This window comes from Cydia fagiglandana, chromosome 3 (assembly GCF_963556715.1).
Source record: "Cydia fagiglandana chromosome 3, ilCydFagi1.1, whole genome shotgun sequence".
NCBI lineage: Eukaryota > Metazoa > Arthropoda > Insecta > Lepidoptera > Tortricidae > Cydia > Cydia fagiglandana.
In genome coordinates, this window is record NC_085934.1 from 6,758,234 (window position 1) to 6,777,906 (window position 19,673).

The 19,673-nt window shown below is 38.4% G+C and overlaps 1 protein-coding gene across 2 annotated transcripts in view; it reads right to left on the bottom strand.

Moving 5' to 3' along the window:
* The window catches only part of LOC134679927 (RNA-binding protein 24-B-like), a 34,987-nt gene extending 15,946 nt beyond the window's left edge, over positions 1–19,041 (bottom strand). For both annotated transcript variants that reach the window (XM_063538874.1, XM_063538873.1), the window contains exons 1-2: positions 18,565–19,041; positions 4,819–4,945 (exon numbers count right to left, since the gene is read on the bottom strand). In XM_063538874.1, the coding sequence (XP_063394944.1) occupies positions 4,819–4,945; positions 18,565–19,026 (589 nt within the window). In that variant the 5' untranslated portion in view covers positions 19,027–19,041. The remainder of the gene's footprint in view (positions 1–4,818; positions 4,946–18,564) is intronic.
* Between the last annotated feature and the right edge of the window lie 632 nt (positions 19,042–19,673).

Below are 19,673 nucleotides of genomic sequence, written 5' to 3' on the forward strand. Positions count from 1 at the left end.
GTCTGTGGGAGGAAGTCTACGCCTCACACAGACGGCCCTGCATCAGTGTATCTGATGGCCAAAGCAATTTTGTTGACTTTATGCCAGCAAGCCTCCAAGCGCAATCGCCAGCGTACAAATTGATTGCAGAAAACGCAATTAATTAATTTATCGTTAATAATCGTTAATGCTAGTGGGCTCATGACGTCCCTGTCTGAAAAGTTGATAAACAGTATATTATGCAAATATTCAAACGTAAACATCTTACATGATTACTGTTTTGATATGAGGAGAGACGGATAAAAAACCCACGACTGACTCATCTAGGTTTTATATTTGTATATGCTCCCTACCTACAAAGAACCAGACAGGAAAACCAAACAATGATTATTATAGTAGCTCGATTCAGTGTTAACGCATGGATTTTCGGTAATAATCAAAGTAAGTAAATTATACTACATTCTGTGGGTACCCATATCCTCACAGATATATGCATATACACATAGTATAATTGTATCAACCTCTATAATATATACCTCTATTACTCTAGGTTTAGTGTTTGTAGACTTGCGTTTTATAGCATCATCAGATCATCACTTGTGCTGTGCATTAGTGTACAAACATCGTATTTAGATAAATAGACCGACTTTCCCCTCATTAGTTCCAAGTAAAACTAAGTTAAGTAGGTACATAACTCCCCTACGACAAAACATGCACGACGTTTAAAACAACGTAAGTACATATATTAATTAATCACAAGACAGACAATATTGGTTTCTGGTGTTGTAACACGCAACATTGTAACCAAAAAGGGTGATTGCAGGTAACGGGGGGTTGTCGCCCGCAATCAATTAGCGGGCGTCGTACACCGAGCACTTCCGTTTCCGAGCGTTTAGGGACTTCCGGCGGAGAACCGTGTACATTGGTTTGATTGGATGCGCGAACGCGGGAGAGTATTCTCAGGTTAACCAGAGTAACTTGACCTCCATGGGATTCCCTGTATCTTAAGTCTTAACGCGCTCCCGGTGTCAAAGGGCTCGGGGTCCGCTTTTGGCAACCTAATCGCAAAAATCGGCGCTTCCACTGGTTCTTACGAAAGCGACTGCAATATGTTCCGGGATTAAAGTTTTGAGATTTTTGCCTGTAGCGAAGATGACTACATTTTAAGTGATATATCATATGAGACATAATTATGTAATAACTTGGAACTCTCCAAGAAACTTTTAGGGATCCGTATCATTTTAAAGCTTTACCACTGAACCACCAGCGGTGGTAGATCCGTAACTTCTATACATAATAACAGGACGGTTTTTTTTTTTGACGTAATGCTTTTTGGTGAGGGTCAATCGGTCCTCGCTAGGAGTACGGGCGGCCGATTGCCTTTAAATTTGTATTATTTATTAAATGATTTTAAATTATCTATGATGTATTTAGTAAACCTTAAAAAAGAGTTGAGGGCTTCTTCTTTTTCCGTAAATTTGTTTATATTCAGTGGGTCTATGTTGTACTTGGTGCATATGGTATCGTGGATCGTTCTTGCGTAAAGGAACCTTGGGCAAGTTTTAATAAGGTGATCAATTGTTTGTTGTGTGACGTCGTCACAGGGACACGCGTCATTGTCAATTTTGTGAAAACGTTTTAGATAGAATTTGGTATATCCGTGACCGGTTAGAATTTGTGTCAATTATTTTAATAGTTGCCTGAATACGACACACACGGACTAGGTAAACATTTGGAATTATACCCCTGATGTTGTGCGATTTATCAGAACACAATCACAATACTGTGAGATTTTAGAGGACATAATTATATTATATAAGTTTATAAGAATTGCTGTAAGCTTGAATCCCATTCTCCGGATGATGAGATTTCAATGACACGAATGGCTAATACGAATAATAGTGAGATCTTTTTAGTGTTATTGTACTCGTGGTACTTACAAATTCACTAAAGTGATAATGTATTGTTTGCCCGCATTTTCGTCAGTCATCATAATTTGTTTGGTTCAGAAACGCGTAACTTTTCAGGATCGCCATAAAACAAACTTAACCTAACTAACCTATCTACTTTACGAAAATCCTGAATAGTTAAAGGTTTCAGTTTTAGGACTAATGATATTGTGACAAACTATATTATGACTAGTGATGTACCGACTATTGATTTGGCCGACTAGCCGACTAATCGGCGCTCGAATGGCCGATTAGTCGGCCGACTAGTCGGCTAGTCGGCCAAATCATTAGTTTCGTATAAGTTCAGGTGAAAAACAATAGTTTTGCTCTTTTGGTTGCGCTATTCATATATTATTCATAATTTATGACTTAAAACTTGATATCAAACAAAGGGACCCCATTTCACATACCTAGTTTCTAGGTCACTAGAAATCGGCGTCATAGTCCAGCTCATGGCAAAGATAGCAGTTAATCTAGTCCTAATTTTATCGACTGCACTATCTCCTGATAACGCTTGATTTATTATTAAATAAGTAGGTACTTAACCGCAGGTGAATTCGCAGATATGAGTAATTGGATTTACTGTTATCGGTTTATCAATTATACGATGCTATAAGTGGTTTACCAAAATATAAAAACGTTTCCGTATGGTAAAAGGCTATAGTTAGTTTTTTTTGCATTAGAAAAAAGCTAAACAGTCTTGATTTGTCTTTTATTTGAAAAATAAGTCACGGCAAATATGTAACAATTATGAATCTAATACGATCACTTATATTCTGCTTTCACAAGTAATATAGTTACTGTTTTTAAAAAGCGTTTTTCAATTAAAAGACACATCAAGATAGCTTACCTTCTTTCTAATGCTAAAAAAACGAACTATAGACAAAAATCTGACTTTAAATAACCACTGCTTATGATCGGAAAAATTAAGAAATGTTTCAGATAAAACATAAGTATACGCATAAATATACAAATTAAGTTGTACAAATACTTACTTACTCCACATTTCAGTGAAACGTTACCGCATAAATAAGTAATATTTAAGTAAAGCTTGCGACACATGTACACTGACCCCCGCGAAGCATTGTCTCACACACGGTGTATTTTTTGTCAAGAGAGGAGATAAAAAAAGGATCATGTGCTTGCTAGAAAAAACGTTCCTTTTACAAACAGCTGAGCGATAAGGTTACGCGCTAACGAAATCAACGAGCATACACGCTTTGTGTTCGTTAATGATCTACCGAGTTAAGTTTTGGAGTACTGGATTCCTTAAAATAATGTTTACTTTATTAAGCAGACCACTGACGAGCCTTCCAAATGGACGCCATTACAATGGATTCATCCAAATGGACGGCATCCTAATATTAAACATTGTACTCTACGCCTCTAAGTTTATCTTTATTATAAAGCTAAGTGGGTTATACATCTATCGCAAACAATATTATACTTAATCATTCGATTGTTTTTTATTACAATCCGCAACTAGATGTGATACAAACAATCCGCAACTAGATGTTAAGTATAAAGTTCTACGACTTGGTTAAACAAAAGTACTTACGATTGTAAACGTAACTATACGTACCTATTAAAGATTTAAAGTTATTCAGATAGGCTGACTAATATTGTTAAGGCCATTTCGCAATTATGTTGTGGATTACGACAGACTTAATCGAAAAGGGGGACTGATACATGAGTAGATCTGTAGGATTTGAAACCCTTCTGAATGAAGGTGACGTCAGAGTAGTCATAGTTATAGTCGTAGGTTTATTATTTGATGGTTTGTACACTTTAATCTGATTGACTGGGGATCGTAGGAAGTTGGTTAAGTATTAAGTACTTGGGATATAAAAACATACTTATTTGTATAAAAAAAATCACACAACGACTCTCGGGTTTCTTTTCGACTCCATATCCAAAATAATGTTTAAAATAAAACTAAAAGTTAGGTATTTATTTTAAATTCTGCCCAAGTTATTTGTCTAGCAGAGTACCTACGCTCGGAATTTTGAAAACGCTCCAACGTATAGGTATTCGGAACAGTCTTAATTACAACTTTGATCTACGATTATTAGTATTAGACTAGGCTAACTGCTGGCTATTACTAATGATAACGGCTGGTAATGTTCGGCCTCCTAAAAGTTCTTACTACATTTGCTAAAGCATTTTTCATTTAAAAATTATTGAGTGCCTATTAGATCTCCTCTAGAAAAAATACTCCCGCAATTAAGAGTTTTTATTGAAAGATTATTATTGAGTAAGTAGTTAAGCAGGTACCTATTACGTTTCATCTGGCACAATTACTCCCGCAATTAAGGATAACTCCGGCTAGAACGGTCTGGGCCCTGGCCGGGGCGCCCGCCACTTCTTTTTCTATGACAGGTGACGGTGATCACGTCATGTTTTCGATAGAAAACTGAAGTGTCGGACGCCCCGGCCCGGACCCGGACCGTTGTAGCACTCGTAGCGTTAGAGTGACATTCCATTTCCAACTGCAGCTGCAATACTGTTCATTTTACTATGGAAATAGACAGTGACAGCGACGCGTTTCCATAGTAAAATGAACAATATTGCAGCTGCAGTTGGAAATAGAATGTCACTTTTAGTCGTCCTTTAAGGAGTTGAATAAAGGCTAAACCTAAGATGTAAATTCATATAAGATTGCATAGAGAGCATTAGGAACACGGCAACGTAAGGAACATTTAACTGTTTTTTTTTAACACATATTGCGCTGCATCTCTTTATTTTGGTTGGTTTTTAACTGGTTTTGATACGACCTTAACTATCGTCTTGGTAATTGGCGCGCATCTCTGACGCACGACTTCCTACTAAAATGATGTACCTAATTCTACTTGGCAATAAACTTGCAGTCTGTGGTCTTGGCATCACATACCTGGCGCAAGATTCCCTCTGGGCTTGGCCCCGAGGATGGCGAGGTTGACGTTGGCTTTCCTTCCGTCGATGATGGGGTTGGGGTCCTTACACGCCCGTTCTGCTGCTGACCGGTCGCCCATTATTACCTGAAAAATAGGTAACTCTCGTCACTTCGGCGAATAGGAAAGTATGATTTATGGGATAGGAGTAAAATTAACTGGATCATTATTACTCATTGAGTTTTTTTCATCGTTTTTTTAACAATATTTATCTCTGTCTTCTGGTCAATGTCGTCTGTCATATTACGACTTGACCGATTAGTGTCTACATCAATATTTAAGCGTGTGAGAGTATTTAATACCCTTTGTTTATTAGGTATCGATTAAATCTTCTGCGATGGTAGCGCTGTCGCATTATTATCGCTTGTCACCATGCCTGTCACATTCTAACAAGTATGTAAGTGCGAAAGTGACGGGCATAGTCACAAGCGATAAAAATGGGATCATGCTGCGCCCGCTGTGCTGCACGTCAGTTATTCATAATATATTTCACGGCGGAAAAAATATGTTAACAGCGTCTTTAACTTTCAAGAGCAAGATTTTCTTTTCAGCATTTTAAAAGTGTTTAAACTAGTTTACAAAATTTAAGTTACTTTTGTATGATTATTTATGTACCATTAACCTTTTGTATTGTAATAAATTATTTTCTAGTCGTTTACAAAATTGGGACACTTTAAATAATAAATAATAATAATAATATAGCCTTTATTTCTGACATTTTAAACTTAATCTATATAAATGTTTTTAAATTGTGTTTTTAACTGGATGTTTCCTTGTCAGTTTGCCTTCTGGCAAAGGCCTCCCCTAGAATTGCCAGTCTTCTGTCCCTGGCTTGATTCAGGTTAGATTCTTGTTTTGCATTCTAGAGTTGCTTTATTTAAATATTTATTGTTTAAACGTTTAGATTACAATAGATTAAACATACAAATTATAAACTAAAATAAATCTAAGAATGGGTAAAACTAACTTAACAGATGAAATTGTTTTAACTGGTTTTTATTTAGTTAGTTTTGTTTTACATTTCGTTTTTAACTATATTTCGGTTTACTTTTTCTAGGGGGTGTTGGTCGTATTCCCCACGGGGACCAGCCGGATTGGGGAATGTTGAGATTGTTGAGTTATTCTAAGTTCTTGTTGTTGTTGTAAATAATAAATATAATAACTTTACTTTCACTTTAAATATAACGCAAATAAATATTCATTGACGCATCTAGCAAGTTACGTGTAGCTTTCCGAATTATTGATGAGAGTTGGAACAAAAAGAGCTTGCATGTTTGTTTAAATTGTGGAAAACGGATTCCACCGGACAGCCCATTACGTTAATAGAACCGGCTGAAAGATAGCTTTTAACTTGGGTTTAATAATATGTAACTAGTTCTAGTTTCTAGCCTTCTTAACCTTCTTTTTTCTTGGGCACGATGATAAAAAGGTGCAATCGAATACAGGTTGTTATTGCTGCTGTATTTTTTGTTTCCAATAGTTAAGGGCGTTCAGATTATCTAGCTGACTTATTGTTAGTATAAATGCTCGTATGCCAAACTTACAATTTAATTGCTTATTTAATCGGAATAACCAAAATAGTATTGTGTATAGAAATAGTGCATAATTGTTTTCCATCGTATATTCTCGGATACGTTTGTATTTGTCAAGCTTCTTCTGTCAACCTTAAGTATTTTTTGTACACTGAAATAACAAGACAAGTTCGAACGTTTTCATGAAAATACGATGGAACTTACGATGGAACATAATTATGCACTACATCTGTAGTACCTACTGTTAGTGTCATGACATTCTAATGAGGTTTACTTTATTGTCGCAATTATAGAGAATAAACCGATAGTTTCAGCGCACGTTGAGTTTGGATTGAATTGATTTTCATACCGTACCTACGCTGGAGGACACCTCGGCATTACCTATTGTAATGAAAACATGAGCCAGGTCTGCGTACCCACTGTTCCACTTGCCAGTCCTATTAGACCCTCCCCGCTCTGCGCGCCACTACTAATACCCATACAAACAGTCACACTGTTTCAAAACGTCGAAGCTCAAATTAACCTGGTCCGAATGCATAATATCGGATGGGTTGATCAAATCGACTGAACCAAAGTAAAATGTCTGATGACCTCCGGATATCGGCGGCCTGACGTCACTCGATTGACAATTTAAATGAGTTCGTTTTTCAAAGTGCGACCAAAAGTGCAAGTAAAAAACCCATCGCATATTGAGTGTTACCCGCCTATACATACGATTTGTGAATGTAGATTTAATAGAGAATTTAAAATGATCAAAATATGAATACCTATGAAACGTAAGACAGATAGGTACATAACTCTACACCTTACAAAACAAAGTCCCCCGCCGAGTCCGTATGTGTATTTGTATGTTCGCGATAAACACAACTACTGAACGGATTTTCATGCGGTTTTCACCTATCAGTAGAGTACCTAATTCTTGAGGATGGTTTAGGTTATAAGGTTTACCCGTGCTAAGCCGGGGCAGGTCGCTATAGTTTACGCTATATAGTTTTTTAGTAAATACGAAACAACCTCGATACCATGTAATTACCTACCTACAAATAGGTAAAAAGGGTTTTTAAATTTATTTGAATAATTATATGTATGTATATTCTGGGTAGCAAAGGCGTTTCATGGGTTAAGTACCGATAAAAGCACCAAGTCGAAGTTTCTTCGTTTTTATTAATAGCTTTCTTTTGAAAAACAGCTAGTTCCAAAGACAAAACCTTCAGCGACTGAGTTCGGTTCACACTTTACCGGTTCTTATAATGTTGCACAGTATTGTAATCGTATGTAAAGTGCTTGCATACGAGCACCTGATTATAAACATATTTATGTATATGCAGCAAAATTTTATATGCAGATTTATTACTAAGTATAACGGATAGTAACGGATATATACAAAATGCTTTTTTTACATCCTTACAATCCATTAATTATGTTTTGTATGTCGTAGGCTGCGTCTACGCCTCGGCTAGTCTGTGGCCATGAGTAAACCCATGCATAATAAAAAAAAAAAAAAAACGTTTTCACCTTCACCATGCGAAAATCTTACACAATTCGATAAGTCAGTGTTAGGTACAATACTGTACTACTCGTATAATACTCGTAGATAGACCAAATAATTAGGCACTAGTAAAAATCCATAAGAACCTCAGCAACTAACATCCCTGTACCCTGTACATTGAACATATATTATCAGGGCAAAGAATTTCCCGAGAATCGGGAATCACAGAGGGCATGGGATGAGGTCCAGTCTAAAATTCTATACGACGACCTTCTTAGCCGCAGCACTGGCTCAGAACGTGCCAGACTCTTGGCGGTGGGGACCAAAGAGGCCGGGGCCTGGTTGCACGCTTTTCCTTCGGTGCACACCGGTACCTTTTTGGAACCCAACACCATGCGCGTGGCAACCTGTTTGCGGTTGGGTGTCCGTGTTTGCGCCCCTCATCGATGCCCTTGTGGTGCTGATGTCGACGTTCGCGGCCACCACGGACTCTCGTGCCAAAAAAGTGCTGGGCGTTTTTCTAGACACTCGTCCCTCAACGACATCTTGCGACGCGCGCTCGCTAGCGCTAACGTGCCGGCTTTGCTGGAGCCATCCGGCGTCCTCAGGGACGATGGTAAGAGGCCGGATGGCATGACGCTGATTCCATGGGAGATGGGGCGGGTGTTGGTGTGGGACGCTACATGCGTCGATACACTGGCCCCGTCCCATCTTCATGGCACCTCCGTCTCGCCGGGTGCAGCTGCAGATGCGGCTGAGCGAAACAAAAGGAATAAGTACAGCCGCATCGGGCAAGAATATAGTTTTACCCCTTTTGGTGTAGAAACACTCGGCCCGTGGGGTCCCGGTGCTCTGAAATTTTTCGGCGCATTAGCAAAGAGGCTGGTGGATGTAACTGGGGACCGTAGGGCTGGCAGCTTCCTCGCACAACGCATAAGCATTGCAATTCAGCGAGGTAATGCTGCCAGCGTCTACGGTACCCTGCCGAGGGGCGATTTTTTATTGTAGTTTAGGTTTTATTTCTATTAATTTAGTATAATTTTAGTTCATAAGTTTTTATACAACATTTATATTGATTCAATAAAGTTAATATCGTTTATAATTTATACATTGTTTATTATCAGTACTTTTGTTTTGAAGTCAGGACCACCAACTAGGTTAAAGTCGCCATATAATCAAAAAATAATTGAATCGTGAAAATTCCTTATAAACGTTGATACCAACATTATAATTATTTCTGATTACGTAATCAAACCCACCCTGTATAATGAAATGTGTTCGTCAAAGCGTGCAAATTAAAGTTCGATACGCGGCGATAAAAGTTACAGGCAGCTACCATAACCCAAGAAATAATAATTGTAGCTTGTAGAATTATTACTGTAATCTACAGAATTATAATTGAAAACATGGCCTCAAATGGCCTCCATTCGACATGCGCTATAAGCATATGATAGAGCCTAAAACAATATCTGAAAGTCGTAATGGTAAACTAACAAAATAATGAATAACCAGCAAAAACATAATTGAAAACATTCGACATTTTTTGTCAGGAACAAAAATGTTCCTGCCTGAGCCAGTCTTCTCCGAGACCACGGGGACAACGCCGTCCTCGAAACGTCGGAGGTAAATCTTAAAACTTAAAACGCGATTAAGTCCCGTTGTGCAATTTAATAATGTTTAATAATCGTAAAAGTTTAAATCAGTGACGGGCGTATTAATTACAATTGCAATAAATGAAATATGAATGAATGGCAACGAATCCCGTCAGTATTGAAATGAATAGATAATACAATATATAGGTAGAGTCAAACCAAGCTAACTCTACATTGCATTTCGGTCGTACTTGTCCGTACATGTATTGGCTAAAAAAACATGATTCAAATAACATTCTTATGTCAGTGTACGTTCGAATTGACCTTAAAGTGCAGCAATATTATTAATAGTTATAATTAATGTAAAATTTCTATGAAAATATGACGCCTATATGTATTACACACCGTCACTTTATTCTGTTCAATTGTAGAGTAACTTTGCACCGAGTATAGTTATCTTAGACGGACTCTACAATTTAAGGGGGGGTAAATCAAAACGAATTCGCCCGTAGTCCACTTTGACTACAAAATGTGAACCAAAGTCGCAACTTTCTCCAAAATATAATGAAATATGTCACGCAACATGAGCTATCAATAAAACAAATCGAAATTCTCTCTATGAAAGAGTAAACATGTTTTCATACGATACGATATGCTACGCATTACCCTCTGGCAATTAAACCACTCATAAAATAATGAACATAATGCTACTGAAAGCATCGGTTTGCCCACACGCATATGTAAGCGACGCGGTATTATTTGCTTTTAGTATTCCTTTGTTACCTAAAAAAAGGTCAGGTCGCCCTTTCTGTTAGGTTATTCAACCTTAGCAAAGAAAACAAACGAGGAATTAAGGTGAGAGAAGGTACTCATGTCATGACTACACAAGAGCTACACAATCATGTTGTGTAAAATGAAACGTTGTCGTACTGATGGTTCTAAAATTGTGCAAATTATCGTACCTATTTGTTTCCCGTTATTAACCCATTTCATTATCGGTAATACACGATTGATAAGTCGATTCCTCTATTACAGCGGTCGGCAACCTTTTAGCAGCCAAGGGCCAAATAGTAGTACCGAAGTAGACGCGAGCCGCACTTTGTTAATATTTATGACTTTATCAGACATTGTCGTTTGTCAATATTACATACAAAATAGCCAAGGAGGCTCGTGGGCCGCAAGTGAGAGGTTCGCGGGCCGCAATGCGGCTCGCGGGCCGCTTGTTGCCGACCGCTGCTCTATTATGATGGAAAAAAATGCTAGCGCTTGGGTCTATCGCCTAGTTCACTTATCTGACATAATTAGCATTATTCCACAGAAGGCGGAATGGCAGGCATAAGTACCCGATAAGTTATAACACCTTGCCAACGAGCTGGAATGTTAAAACACCAACCGCTTATTAACTGCTTGCCTTAGCAAAACCAGTAAAACGTGGTCTCCGATGACGATTTGTTGTATATGATCTCCCAGTCTAAGTGAGACTGGTTTGTGTCACTTTGGAATACCGTAACCACAATTATCAGTCCTGGAATGACCCACATTCGCCGACGTTTTAATGGCTAAAACCACGTTACCCAGAAAAAACCCACCAGTTTCTGTCGTAAAAGATGGTTCGAAATTAGTTCTAGTAAGGTGCAGGGGACAATTTCAACTGCCACTTTACACAACACACCTTTTCATAAACCAAAAATCTTTTTCACCACACCAGCTCGGAAAGGCTAACGCTACGTCTTACGTAGGCGAACAACGCGCGAACGCGGCGCGGCGCGGCGCGGCGAAATCAATCCTTTGATGCCCATAGAAGTGTCCTACGTAAGCGATCTCGTTGCGAACGCGGTGCGGCGCGATTTGCACGCGAATGTCAGGCGGCGCGGCGCGGCGCGGCGCGGCGGCGGCCGCTTTCGCCGCGCCGCGCCGCGCCGCGTTCGCGCGTTGTTCGCCTACGTAAGACGTAGCGTTACTTTGCACTTCAAAAACTAATAGCAAAGTCGCATTTTATTCACATGTGAGGCAAAGTAATCAAATGCAAATTTTGAGTTTGTTTTCTTACGTTTGCTCGTAGAATTTTAAATGATGATTTTGGATGATAAATATTTAATATAATAACATTCATTTGGATTTGGTTTGATTTTGTTTGATATTTTACATTTAAGTATTTTGCTTCGGGTTGGTGTGGTGAAAAATCTTTTTCGCTATCTGGACATATACAGGGTGATTCATGAGACGTGAGCAGGACTAATCCTGCACACTCAGTAACTGATAATTGATCGATCACCGTCGTATTTAGGTGAAACAACCACACTTTTTCCTATTTTTTAACTTTTTGGCGAGAGCAAATTTAATTCTCTACAATCATGGTCACCCTACAAGACCTAATTAATAAACATAAAACCTCTTTAACCGTAATCACAGCATTATGATTACGAAGAAAAAAAACTGTCAAACTTGAGTGAGATACGAGTTTTCAAAAGTAACCAGACCGTGATGACATTCAATTTGACACAGAATATCGGTAGTTTAGTATTCTAATTGTAGGGTGACAATGCATGACGTAAATAAATTAATAACTTTTTTTTCAACACGACTAGAAAATTAACGTTAACCTCACTAATACTGATACGAAACAGTTGCTTATAATTTACGAAATGCGCAGTGTTAGTCCTGCTCACGTCTCCTGAATCACCCTTATATGGCCAATATATATATGGCACTGTAGTTATTAATGTAAAAGAACGAAGATATTTCGATTAGTTGAAATTTCCCGTGACTAGTGAACTAATAGGGGATATTACGCAAAACTCTGCGTAGGTAGCGCCACTACCACTATCTGTCACAATCTGGGGGTCTACCGCGAAACAAGAAAATCGAAATTTCGTTACCTAACCTCTCTATCACTCTTAGCATATTCGAGCGATAAAGAGGCAGATAACTAAATTTCGATTTTCGCGTTTACCGGTAAGCCCTTGTTAACAAACCGCCTTGATGCATCAATACAATATCATATTTTATTGTCTGTGAACTTGTCAAAAAACAGTTTAAGGCAGAGTATGTATAAGTTAAGAATTTACTAGGGACGATAGTGCTGCACTCTGACGACAAAACATTGCAGTAATATCCCCTATTGTCGCGTTGGCAGATTAAAAGTAAACAATAGAAGATGCTCACGAGATGATTCTTATAGTTGTAATCGTGCCAAAATCTACGTTAACGAGTCAATAAGTACGTTTGAGTCATTATTATTCGAAGAAGACAAGTCGTCTAAATAAAATTATGTAGACAAAGAAATCAGGTGCTAGTTTTAGACCATAATATAATCTTTGACCTGTTTAATACTCTATCTAAGCTCAACATTAAAAACTGAAGCAAGAATCATGGTAAGTACATATGATATTTATTCAAATTCCCAACAACATTCCTTGGATATTAATCGATTCCCTAATTGTTGATTCCCAATGAATCGATTAAGTAATTCTAAAACAACTAAAGCTGATATTAACTTCAGCAGTTGTCAATTATCATTAATTGTGGACAAATTTGCAGCTCAGCAACATTAAAATTGTTTGCAAAGGACGGAAAGGGCGAACAAGAAGTGTGTATATAGAAATTTAAATTTATTTTCCCTCTAGATTACAAACTGCTAGATTGCAAGTAACTGTTTACAAATGTAGTTCAAAACTCTCAAAACAATTACCCCCTAAAACGGTACGGTACGGTAACGGTACTCATCTTCCATGGAAGTTTTTAAACAAAGTTTATTCTGATCAAAACGTTCGCACTCCCACATTATCGATCTAGAACATTGACAAATTTATATGACGACAATATTTTATCAATCCCCAATATCTGTATATTGCTACATACTGTGTATGTAACTGAACGAAAAGCAATTACTCAAACCCGCTACTGTTTAGGTCATACTAAGCAAATTTTACTATGAGACCAACCCCGAAATCGCGAAAAAAAATTGACTCTCCCATAGGAAATTTCAACATCAGACCAGCAAAATGTATGAAACATCCAATTTGTTTTCCGCGTTTTCGTTTCCTTAGAGTAATTTATTTACTTAGAAGAAATGCGAAATGAAATAAGCAAACGCATTGTTACGGATGGGAGTCGAGAGGCGTGCCCAAATCCAAGCCGCCCAATCACTGTGAACATTACTTTGTAGCTCTCGCCACGCCTCGCTGATTCTACCTCTGTTTAGGTATTTTGGACCATGTGCTCGTGTTTATAATTTCTCCAAGTATAAATAACCAAATTTTTATAAATCTGCAGTTTTGATCAACTTCATCGTAATAAAAAAAACTTCATCGTGGCTATCATATACAGTAGAATCCGCATATAATGACATCGAAGGGAAGTGACAAACGCGTCATACTAAGCGGATGTCATATAAAGCATAGTTGTTTAACTTACTTTTGAAAATTTTCCAAATTAGTCTCAAGTTCCTTTTTGTAAGCGAAGTCATCTTATCCGACTTTGTCACAAAGAATTTTATATGAAAACCAAACTCCCCACAGCAATTAGGTCATAGCAAAGACATATATAACTTCGTATAAGATGAATAAAGTCTAAGTAAAAAACGTGCCTCGTAAATCAAGAAAAAGTCATTCTCGGATAGATGGCGCACACACCTTTGGCCTATGCTCGGCTAGATGGCGTGACGACACCGTTTCTTATTTAACTATTTTAACACATAGATATCAGGGAATGAACATGGGTCAAAATGATATAAAAATAATAAAATAATTTATCCATATATTACACATTTTTCTGATAATTTTATACGTCTTTATTTTGAGTTTTAGTCGTGTGTCGATAGATGCCAGTAATTTTACAGCGACTACAAAATTTACTATAACAGGACCCCTCTATACTATATATTCTCTTGGGTCATAGTAAGCGGTTGGTCAGGATAAGCGGAGTCATAATAAATGGATTCCACTGTACTACTTAAAAATGGATTAAAATGTTTGCTGCGAAATCATGGCATGTAGAGTCATAATAAAATGTCGAGTCATAATTAGATGTGATGCAAAAACTGAATTAAATCACATTATCTTTTTTTTATGATAACGGGAGCCAATTTGTCGCGAGAAAGTGACAGAAGATGACTTGGTTACCATGCCAATCATACAGTCACATGTTTTTGAAGTGAAAACTTCTTTAGCGGCGCTGTGCACTTTTTGTGATGGGGAAAAAATGTTAAACTCGTAAAAGGTGTCACGTGACCGTAAGACGTAAGACGGACACGTGACCTGATCGAAAAACTATTACAATGAGTTTTTCTTTATTGATTTAAATGCCATCTAGTGAGTTTCCCTCTAACTGGTACTAATGAATATAACTCGAGTACTAACAGTGATATGCTTAGGGGTTTCAAGTAACGCCGGCACTCACGGAGTGCAACCCGTTTTTTTTTTGTTAAATGGCGATATCACGGCCGGACTTTCAGCAATATACATTTGGCAATTTAACAATCACCTGGTCTGTTGTCTTGCAAAATTTGGCAGCTCGGGTAGGTACTTATTCTTAGTAAATTGACAATTTTAGCGTCACTTGCACCATCCCGGGCTTAAGCGGTTAAACCGTTAATTACCCAGTGTCAAATTGTACTGGTAACCATGGTAACTCCAGGTTTACCCCGGGTTAGTGGGATGGTGCAAGTACCCTTATAGATTAGGTTAGTCACCTGCATAGCTCTGCGTAGCCGCATCGAAGTAACACATTACAAGGCCAGATTAATTACACTCTTCGAGTTTAATTACAACCTTCACATATTGATAACATTATCGTTTTAGCATATACTAATAAATATTACCTAATCGGATAAGATAAGACTTTACCTGTTTGTATAATGTATTTCCCTGATCAACCATCTACATACCTACCAGGTATTGGCGCTCTACCTATTTATTCTTAAAACCTTGATTGAAGACAGATTTGGGAAAAGCCAACATTAAAGTCAAAAAGTTATTAATAACAATTTTCTTCGATTAAATTTAGAAACATTTTTTTTACAAGGATATGAACGAATAAGGATGACCCATGCTAGAACGGTCTGGGCCCGGGCCGAAGCGTCCGTTTCAGTTTTCCATCGATCACCTATCATTGAAAACGAAAAGTAGGAATCCTCGGCCTGGACCTGAACCGTTGTAGCATGAGTTATCCTTAGTTCAATCACATAGAAAGTTAACTAAGTTCCTGTTCTTTCTAACAGATCGCGAAAGAAACCGTAGTAGTGAGTCGTCACACTCGTCACCCGTAGCCGACTGAACGCGATGCAACTTATGTAATGGCTTCTGTTATTTAAACTAATTTCACATCGATAACACGAGTACATACAACTTTAGTGAATAGCGAAGTCGAAAAATGTCTTATAATTCCCAAAAAAGGATAATTCCGTTTTGAATCATTGTACCTTAGGTAAGAAATGCACCCTATCACGGACAACAGAAATAGGTACCTAGGTAATATTTATTTTTATTAACAAATAGTTTCAGTTTAATTTGTACATAGAGACAAAGCTAACTCTGCATCATTAATGACAAATTTCTATGAAAATATGACGTTTATAAAAACACTGCCTCGCTTTCTTATGTTCATTTGTTCAAGTCGGTGCTAAGTTACCTTAGATGGACTACACATATGTATTTGTAATATGAGTATGTTATTGTTAAGATGGTATGACCCACATTACTGATTTTGAATAGGCTTAATGATTCGATATACTGTAATTTAATTAAGGTAAATAGGGGAATGCCATTTTTTTAGGAACGGCTAATGAATACCGACGTATTGTCTACGCACGGCCCTATTCGAACTTTAAGATACGTCAGATAATAGATCTAGAAACGATATGGATTAGATATGTCAGTGTCAAATGTGACGTTTCTTCAAACAAGAACACCACTTTTGACACTGACACATCTTATCCATATCGTTTCTAAATCTATTAATTGACGTATCTTAAATTTCGAATAGGGCAGTTAGTTTGTTTTGGTGAGAATAGAAATACGTCTTAAAATTAAATTCTTAACTTTGTACTCTCTCTTTGTTAACTTTGTTTAAATTTTCATTTTTTTGTTTTGCTAAGATGAGACCCCTATAGGTACTATTGAGATTCTATAAAGGGATTAGGTCAGATTATTACAGAGTTCAACGAGAAGAAATAAGGTCCTACCCTAAGCGTGTTTAACACCGTTTCAGATATCGTGATAAGGATAAGTGCCTTAATTAGAGAATCTTGATAAACCGTGGTACTTTCATTAAAAAATCCCAGGTAAATGTTATCTTAACCTAAAGTTAAAATAAATTAGGTTCCGAATACCAGATAAAGCTCGCTAGTTATTGGACCTGAATTGTATAGGACCTATCTTTTACCTTAAACTTATGTATTTAGAATATTATGGATGAGTAAACCTATAAAGTAATAATTTCTGGAGAACCAGCTCTAATCTAGCTTTAAATGAGTATAGGAGGCACATCTGTGCATTTCCCACTCCCTCTCGACGGCGCAGCCACCCGCACGGTATCGGATGTCTTTTGTTTCCCCGGGCCACTCCAGCACGCCCGCCGATGCGAGCATTCCAGAGGCACAACCCACCTCGTAGACCTCGACTTAAAGGAAAATATCACTTATTTTAAAGGCTTTAGCGACATTAAGAGGCTCTTAAGCTCGGCTTCCGACTGTACTTTGAAAGGCATTTAATTGGAAGTTTATGAGTGCAAAGAAAATGAGAATGTGTTTGCATTATGTAACATGATTTTTAGTTTCAATTAGTTTGGTTCGTCTACCTACATATGTAAAGAAGCAAGGTGCTAAGAATTCGGATCTATTAAGGTTAGGTTTACGTTAGACTTCAGTAACTGAAGGCTGCATAATGAATGTAGAGCCGAATTTACCTCGCTAAAACTTCTGTTTCCTGCAAATACCAACTAATGTTCATGTTTACCACTACCTATTTATAACAATTTTAACATTTTTAACCATATTGCGCAGTGATCTGTCTATGACTACGGAGCTACGGAGTTACTTATAAACATGCATTGTGAATGATTTCGTCCGTTGTATATAGGAACTTTTTATAATCCATAATTTAGCTGAAAATCCCACAATTTATTGTCGAAATTTCGGCTTCGGGTCGCAATGTGACAGGCGCGGTGCATTGCGATTATTACAGCTATTCCATGTCACAGGGGTGCAACGGACATCCCTCGCCCGTGCACCCTTCCCTGCGGTACCCTGCCCGAGAATTGAAAATGGGGTTGTGATTCATTTCTCATGGCCGCGCCGCTTACAAAGCTTCCAAATTTATTATATTCACGCAGTTTTTAACAAATGGGACAATTCACTTGCATCTGTTCCTTTTTCGAGCGAAAAACGAACGTCATCGACGTTCACATTTCGCTTCAGTCGTGAAATCATGAAACGTGAGTGTTTATAATTTACGCGCTATATGAGGTTATAAGCGTGATATGCCTTTGTTTATGTGAAATAAGTTGGAAACTATTAATTTCCTCTTGTGCCACTGAAACGAACAACTACAAAAAACCCTTCGCTCCTTGAATCTATGTAGACACATTAAAGAACAAAGTTTGCTTAGCTGACAAGTGTTTTATAAAGGTTGGTACTATTTTTTTCTTCCATGCAAGCATGACGTGGCCTTTTCAAAGCAATTCCGAAAACATTTGGCAAGCGACGTCGTAGTGTCAAATTCAGGAGTGTTCTGCCTGGCTCGAGTCGACACAAACCACCTGCGCGAGAGGGCACGACTTCCGTGTTTGATGTAATTTTGCGATACAGCTTGTAGGTATAGGAATACATTATACACACGTAGCTGCCGGTGCCTTAGGTAGGTATGTTAGTAGCATTGAGGTGCGATAACGCTCCTAACCGTGCGATATGCGCGCTGTTTCGCTCCATAATCACAATACGAAGCCATTTCTGAATTCAAACTTAACAGCTTTCCTTCTTGCTGAAAGACTACTTGGATTGGTACATTCTCGATGCAATAACTAATGTTAAGTTTTTAAGTGTAATGAATAGGCCTGAAGGCTGACAGAAGCCGCAAAATAGATAAAGGCACTCACAAATCCATATCCTCGACTTTTACTGGTTTGCCGGTCCGTGATAACGACAGCCTCCTCGATGTCTCCATAGACCGCAAAATGCTCTCTCAAGCTCTTGTCTGTGGTGTGGTAGGGCAGCCCCCCGACGAAGAGTTTCGTCCAGGTGGTGTCCTTCTGTCCGGGGAGCGCGCCCAACGCCAGCAGCCCCTCCGGCTCGGCAGGCAGCGCGCCCGCCATGAGCATTCCTTGAACCGCCTCCGTCGCGACGGCCACGGTCACTGGATGCACTAACACTGCGCGGAGCGCTGGGACTCGATTGCCGGTGGCGGTGGTAAACTTGTAACTTGTAAACACGGAGGGCCCGGGCGGCGAGCGTGCGTGGTGGAGGTCGGGCGCGGACTGTAGACGCACGTGGCGCTCGGCACTAATTTTAGCCCCCGCGGCTCCCCTCCCGCCACCAGATGCGCCGGCACCGCGCCACATGCGTGGCGTGCCCTACTGCCTGCTACCCTCCACGTAACGCTAATGATATGCCTCGTTATCATTTAGGTATTTTGGATTTTTTTAACAATGCACCAAAAATAGATAGAACTTACCTAACCATTTTTAATTAATAAGTAATTTAAACCTAGATTACTACCCCGATACTTTTTCCTTCGAAGGTCGGCGTCAATAGAACAACGTCGATGGCACAGTAGCTACATACGTAGGTATATAGGTATAGTTCCCATGAGTTTGCTGCTTGTGACAGTTTTCATTTTCACATTTAGGCACGAAGAGCAGGAAGGGAAATTTCGCTCTACAATTGCTCTAGGTACATAATTCATATATCTATTACCACCTAGTTACGTTTAAAGCTGACTGTACATACATTAGCACTACCCTATAATTTTATGGAGGTAATAAGAAAGGAATAACTTTTATAAGCATGTATAGCAAAAGGCAGAAAAGAATTTCATGGTTCGATAAAGGTAAGGAATTGAAACCTTGTAGGTACCTATTAAAAATTGCAAAAAGATCGCTTTTGTTATCAAGTCTAAAGCTTTTGAAAGAGATGATGATATGGTGATAACTTTTACTACCTATAGTTATCTATTTTCAATCCCATAAATAATGCAGTTATCCCTTAT